Source organism: Candoia aspera, chromosome 2, assembly GCF_035149785.1.
Source record: "Candoia aspera isolate rCanAsp1 chromosome 2, rCanAsp1.hap2, whole genome shotgun sequence".
In the NCBI taxonomy this organism is placed as follows: Eukaryota; Metazoa; Chordata; class Lepidosauria; order Squamata; family Boidae; genus Candoia; species Candoia aspera.
The window spans coordinates 148,846,743-148,853,652 of record NC_086154.1 but is presented as its reverse complement, the minus strand read 5'-3'; the positions used below and the strand labels follow the sequence as shown (position 1 = coordinate 148,853,652).

The 6,910-nt window shown below is 44.2% G+C and overlaps 1 protein-coding gene across 1 annotated transcript; it reads right to left on the bottom strand.

Moving 5' to 3' along the window:
• Positions 1 to 2,781: 2,781 nt before the first annotated feature.
• On the bottom strand, positions 2,782 to 6,380 carry LAGE3 (L antigen family member 3). The gene is made up of 4 exons (XM_063294198.1): positions 6,285 to 6,380; positions 4,626 to 4,754; positions 3,485 to 4,020; positions 2,782 to 3,144 (listed from the first exon to the last, which is right to left on the bottom strand). The coding sequence occupies exons 1-3, from the start codon at positions 6,311 to 6,313 to the stop codon at positions 3,909 to 3,911; spliced, it is 270 nt and encodes an 89-aa protein (XP_063150268.1). The 5' UTR covers positions 6,314 to 6,380; the 3' UTR covers positions 2,782 to 3,144; positions 3,485 to 3,908.
• Positions 6,381 to 6,910: the final 530 nt, after the last annotated feature.

Below are 6,910 nucleotides of genomic sequence, written 5' to 3'. Positions count from 1 at the left end.
ACTGATGGTGAGCAGGAGGGGGCCCCTATCCAGGGTGGAAAACCCATGTGTAGTACTGAGGAGTTAAGCAGCCATTCGAAGAGACACAGATCAGACCCACCTTAACTTTTGGGGTTTATCTGTCTGGGTTTTTCCCACGCTTCTTCAGTTTGTTAGGATTCTGTTTAATGTAGCAGTAATAAACACTAGAGACCTACTCCTCGTCTCAGCGTGATTTCTGACTGTTAGGACAGGAGGTGATATATGGTTGGGTCATGCAATGGTTAATGCTTCTTTGTGGGAAGGGATGATGCCACCTGTTTTAAAAGAGACAGTTATCTGGCCTCTTCTCAGGATCCAATGGAAATGGACAATTTTCATCCACTCTCCAGCCTTCCCTTTTTAGGAATGGTTGTTGAGAAGATGTTGGCCTGCAGCTCCAGAGGGCCCTGGAGGACGTAAATTATCTGGATCCTTTTTAGCTGGGATTCAGACCTGGTTATAGCACTCCCAGCATTGATGTGCTTGTTGAGGACCTCTTGTGGGCTTGGGATGGATGCAGGGCACCCTTCCTGGCCCTCCTTGATCTCTCAGCAGGCTTCAGTACCATCAATCATGGCATCCTTCTGGACCAGCTCAGGGGGTTGGGAATGGGAGGCACAACGTTGTGGTGAGTCTCTTCCTTTCTCTGGGGCTGATTCATCAGTGTTGATGGGGAGAGTGATTCAGCCCAAGGCTCCTGCTTTGTGGGGTCCCTCAGGTCTCTACTTTCTCCCCATTACTGTTTGACATCTGCATGAAGTCACTGGGGCAGTCATCCATCAACATGGGGAGAGGTATCATCAGTATGCTGATGATAACGAGTTATACTTCTCTGCCCCAAGTGATGCCATTGAAGTTCTTTCCCAGTATCTGGAGATTGTGGGGGTCTGGATAGGGAAGAGTAGGCTTTGGCTCAATCCTGGAAAGACCAAGTGACTGTCGGTTTTGAGTCACCCCGGGATCTGGAGATTTTCTGTCTCTGGCTGTGAATGGAGTTGCATCCCTTAGACAGAGCAAGTTTGCAATTTGATGATCCTCCCGCTCAAAAAACAGGTAGATGTGGCAGGAGACCTCCACATGTTCACCTTGCTTGCTAATTGTGCCTGTTTCTGGATTGGGAAGTCCCGATCACAGTGACTCATGTTCTGGTGACCTCCTGGTAGGATTAATACAGTCTACATGGTGCTATCCTGAAAAGCATTCAGAAATTGCAAATGGTCCCAAATGCCATGATGCAGGCAGTTTTATCCATTTCACATTACACTGATGTGACACCACCATTCTGAGAACTATATTGGCTTCCATATGCATTTGATTATCTCTTATAATGCCCTGCATGGCACAGGGCCAGGTTATTCGCAGCACTGCCTATCTCCAATTGCATATCCCAACAGGGCCAGCAGGTCCCATCTATTAGGGTGTGCCATATGGCAGGACTTAGGAGTAGTGTCTAGCCTGTCAAACTGCCTATCCTGTGGAATTACATTTCTCCAGAGATCTGGAAGGCCCCAACTGTTTTGTAAGGCATTACAGACCTGATTGTTCTCCCAGGCTTCTGGGCCAGGAGGTTAAGCAAGCCCTGTTAGCTAATCTGTTTGATTCCACTCTTTGGACTAGTAGGGGAATGTTCTTAGACTGTACACATGTATTTTGTTCTTTAATTGTCTGCTATATTGTAGCTTTTAGTTATAGTCCTTGTTCACCACCTAGAGCCACTATATTCTAAGATGGGCAGCTATATAAATTGGTTATATTAAAAAAATGTCCTACTGGATCAGGCCAAGGCCCATCTTAGTGCGTTTGGTTTCTCACAGCAGCCAACCAGATGCTTCTGGGGTGCTTGCAAGCAGATGGAGACATATGCATCTAGCAGTGTTGTTTTCTGCAACTGTTATTTGGAAGCATACTGCCTCCAACTTGGATCTAACATGGAGCCTTCAAGTTCAATATCTTTGATAGCTAAGTCCACTGTGAATTTATCCAATCCACCTTTAAAGCCAAGCTGGTGGCTACCACTTCGTTCTGAGGTCATAGTTTCCATGGGTCTTTCCTGTCTTTTCTAAATCTCCTTCCACAGAGCAAATTGCCGTATCACTTTTGCCAGAGGTCTGAATTGCAGAGAGTTTGGGAATTAAAGCCAAGTGTGGCCCAAAATCAGCCATGTATGTTCCCCATTGTGTAAGCAACTGGAGCAAAACAGGTGTTATCTGCATCCTTTTTTGCTAATTTGTCAGTTCCAGATTGAAAGGCTGCAAACCTATCACAGGGAATCTCTGGCACCCATGTGTGCTCCCTGCATGATTCAGTATCTTGATTTGTGGAGGAGGAAGGATGTGTTACAAGAACAATCCCCATTGTTGCCATGAGCCCCTATTCAGAAACTGATTACCCAAAACATTTCCCCAATATTTCTGGCAGTGGCTGCTGTTCATATTAATAAGGTCAGCTCATTTTTTTTTACTGTAACCCATATTCTCTGCTCAGTTTTGTGCTGTCTCATATTGACATGGGAGAAAAAAAACCCTGATTTATTCATTCAGTATTACACAAAGTGCTGAATGCTTTCAGCAAAAGTGCAAACAAAATAGTGCATTTTCAGTTATAACTCTGTGCAAATCTACATGGATTTTAACTCCATTAAATTCAAACGGAATTACTCCTAAATAAATGGGATTGGGCGGATTTCCTCATGAATCTCATATTACAGTACGACCTTGAAGGGAAAAATATTAAAGCAAGGGAACAATAGAAAATACAAAATTAACATTTCCAACATATTCAGGCTTTGATTTGGAAAAACTACTCAGATGACCAATTTCCTGTTTACATTTCAAAACAGGCCTATCCTATCAAACCAGCTGGATGGAAGAACCGAATCACAGATCTGTCAATTTCATTTACTGGAGAAGTCACCAGTCATAAACTCACAAGTCCTGCAGCATTGCCTGCTTGACATATTTAATGAAAAGAATAGATGGCTTTTCCTGTTTCTATTTCTAGATCACAGATGGTTTCCTTTTCTGAACACTGTGCATCAACATCCCCTGACATTTGCATCATGGTCATAATCATTTTAATTCAGGAGCCCCCAAAAAAACGTATTTCTTAAGATTTTGCTTATGACTATATCACTGGTCCTGGATGGGACGCGGTGGCGCTGCGGGTTAAACCGCTGAGCTGTCGATCGGAAGGTCGGCGGTTCGAAACCGCGCGGCGGGGTGAGCTCCCGTTGCTCGTCCCAGCTCCTGCTCACCAAGCAGTTCGAAAACATGCAAATGTGAGTAGATGAATTGGTACCGCTTCGGCGGGAAGGTAACGGCGTTCCGAGTCGTCATGCTGGCCACATGACCCGGAAGTGTCCCTAGGGACAACGCCGGCTCCAAGGCTTAGAAACGGAGATGAGCACCGCCCCCTAGAGTCGGATTCGACTGGACTTTACGTCAAGGGAAACCTTTACCTTTACCTATATCACTGGTCCATCAGTCTCTTCCCAGGGCCAAAAATATTGTATTAGTTAATATATGCAGGCTGTAAAATGAATAGGATAATATAATAAAAACATATATTCTATACATGGATCTTTTATTGAAACCTGTCTTCCCCAACCTAGCACCTTTAGCCAGACTGCTTGTGGCTTATGGAAGTTGAGGTCCAACATATCTGGAGAGCATCAGGTTAGGGAAGACAGGCCAAGGCAGTTCCAAACTTGCCTGCTTCTCAATATACAATATCAGGGTTCTTGAGCATCACAGTGCAAAATACACATCTCCTTCGCATACTGGCTCCAAGGATGGATTGTCCAGTGCCTTCTCTGACATCAGTAATGAACGGGCAAGTCCAGAATCCAACAAAATCCATAATCTTCTGTGGTCTGGTGTGATGGTTTATCAAGCCATGGGTGGTCCAAATAGATCCATTGTTTCCACCACCAAGGAGAGATGCTCCAAGAAGGAGCTGATGGAAACACGCAGGATCCTGGCTTCCTCAGCTCTCCATTGCCTGAAAATAACAGTAACAAAAATAATGAATGGCACATAGCTATAAATGTACAAGACTGGTCTCACATCAGCACTGTACTTTCCATAAAACCATATATTATAATCTGAAAGTGCAGACCTCACTGACCTCCCATGAATCCCCTTACTTTTTGCACTTATAATTCACCTTTCTTTAGGAATTCAAGGTGACAAATGTAATAATCTCTCTAACTTTATCCTCCCAACAACTCTGTAAGATAAGCAAAGCTGACAGAGAGCAACCTTGGCTCCCAGTGAGCTTTATGGCTGATCAAGAATATGAACCTGGGTCTACCCCAGTTCCAGTCCAAGTCTACTACTTTACACCATGCCGGGTCTTTCATCGCACTGGCCCTGACCACCAAACTCTGTTACTTTCAGGTCTCCAAGGAGCATGTCCTGTTCTGAAAGCAAGCTCAATCAACCCAAGAGATAATGGCAAACTCAACATCACACATGGAATTGCATGACTGAGCAGAGGCCAAACCCCTCCTCCTGGTTCCCCCAGGGCTGTTTCCCTTGACAGCCCATGCCCCCTGCCTATTCTAACATTAATGCTATAGATGGGGGCATATGAGCCACACTCACACATGTAAGATGTCCTCTGTCACATTCAGTTCTTTGGTGATCCCTCCTTTGCGAGGCTCAGGATCTGGGGCCAGGGAACCCAAAGCAATCTTGGCCAACGCCGATGATGGAAAAGGAATTTTCAGCTCACTGATGTTGAGATAACCATAAGGAACATAAAATATAGAAGGGTATGGGGCAACTCCCCCCTTCCCGCACACTCCTATCTTCTCACATCATACATTCTCTCTACCTTTAAGAAAGGAATGTATTAATCTCTCTTTAATCAATGGTTTTCAAGCTCAGTTCAAGGGATAAGCTTAGGCCTCTTCACAGCTTGTGATCTCAGTATCCACCAGATCACCAAGTCTTCTTTCATCCTGAAGCCCAGAAGGTGGGTATCAGAGAAAGGACTTGTTTAATTACAGCATTTTGGCTGTATCATTTCCTCAGGGAAATCACCTGGCGCCAACATTATTTCCTTTCCCTTGTTTTTCTTTCCCCACACCTGAATTTGTTGGAATCTTTTAATTATTGTTATCTTAATCCCTTCATATGTTGGGGAACAGTTTTTAGCTCAGTTTTTACTTATAAATAACAATAAAATAATAAAAAATGTTATAACTGTTATAAATGAATTGCATTCATTCGCTTCTACTATTGTTTTAGATTGTTGTGCTGTACTATTGCTTTAAAATATATGATGTACCTCTTAGTAAATAAATATTACCTGTGTACTATGCCGACAAATAAATAAGCCGTTAGAGCTTCTAATGTCTAGATGTGTTTAATAATGCCCATTTTGTAGCTGGGTTTATAAACGCTAAGCAGTGTTGGACTAGTTAGTACTTGGATTAACAAAACTGAAGGCTAGGTTGGGAAGATTAAAAAAAATGTAAAATAAGGCAAAGGAAACCATTTCCATATTATGGCCAAGAAAACTACATATCTATGTAGTCACTAGGAACTGAGCTTGACTCAAGGGAGCATTTATCTTTTTTTATGTGTGGAAAAGACCAAAGGCCAAAACTGCAGGGCACTGTGGGCCCTCTTGTTTGATCTCAGCACCAGTTACTGCTTTTAAAAGGTCGTGGGATTGATTTAAACGGTAGGATATCATTAAATATTTTCATTAAGATCCCCACCGCTTAAGTGGGGTATTGCCGAAGACCCCCCCAACGCTAGCCAAGGCGAACGCTTCCAAAACCATCAACATGAATCGCCGCCCATTAGAGACGCTTCTCCCCTTCCGCCAAAACTTTTTTAAATTGCAGCCTAGGCTCCTTTTATTTTATTCTGTTAAGTTGCTGTTTCAGCACAGACCTCAACAACAAATACGCGGGGATTTGGACGCACCATAATTACACGCTGTTGATACCCACAGTCCTTGCTTTTTCCGCCCCTTGTTTCCCCGCAAGCAATTCAGTCCCGCCACGTAAATTCTCGGTTTCTACTCCGCGCCCCTCCGCGGAGGGATGGCAGTTGCAGGCTTAAGGGAACGCGGCACCATCCGTCCTGCATAAAAGATGAAGCCTTCCCTAACAACTACTATCTCTGGGGAGAAAATGAACAACGGCGCCCGAGTCCTCCGATCCAACCCCGCCGCCATCCCGCTTTCGACCACCCCGCCCAGCCTCCGAGCGGGTCTTTCTCACGATCCCGCGTGCCCCTCCTGGATACAACGCGAGGCCCGACCCGGGAACAGCCATGCCGCGGCGACGCTCCTCCCAACCACGTGGGTAGAAAGGGGTGGCTCCAGAGACGCTGGTTGTCAGGGGCAGGGAGCGAAAGGATTTTGTACCTCTTTAATTGATATTTATATCCAGGTTATCATAATCTTCAACATCATTACCATTAGATGCATGAGCCGGGGAGGCAACCAGCTGTTTTGCATCCGTTCAGTAGCGGAGCGTATGCAGCACTAGAAAGTGTTTAAAATATAATTGAAAACAGTAAATATGAAGAACAGTAAAAGTACTTTTCGACCCATTATTTTGATTTTTAAAAAATTACCTGCTTCTCTACTAGTGAGCAAATTGGCTAACAGAGCTGGTTAAAAGCAAGATAAAAATAGCTAATAACAAGGCAGCAGGAGACAACAGCATCCCAGCTGAACTGTTCAAAATCTTGCGAGATGATGCTGTCAAGGTAATGCATGCTATATGCCAGCAAATTTGGAAAACACAAGAATGGCCATCAGATTGGAAAAAATCAACTTATATCCCCATACCAAAAAAGGGAAACACTAAAGAATGTTCAAACTATCGAACAGTGGCACTCATTTCACATGCCAGTAAGGTAATACT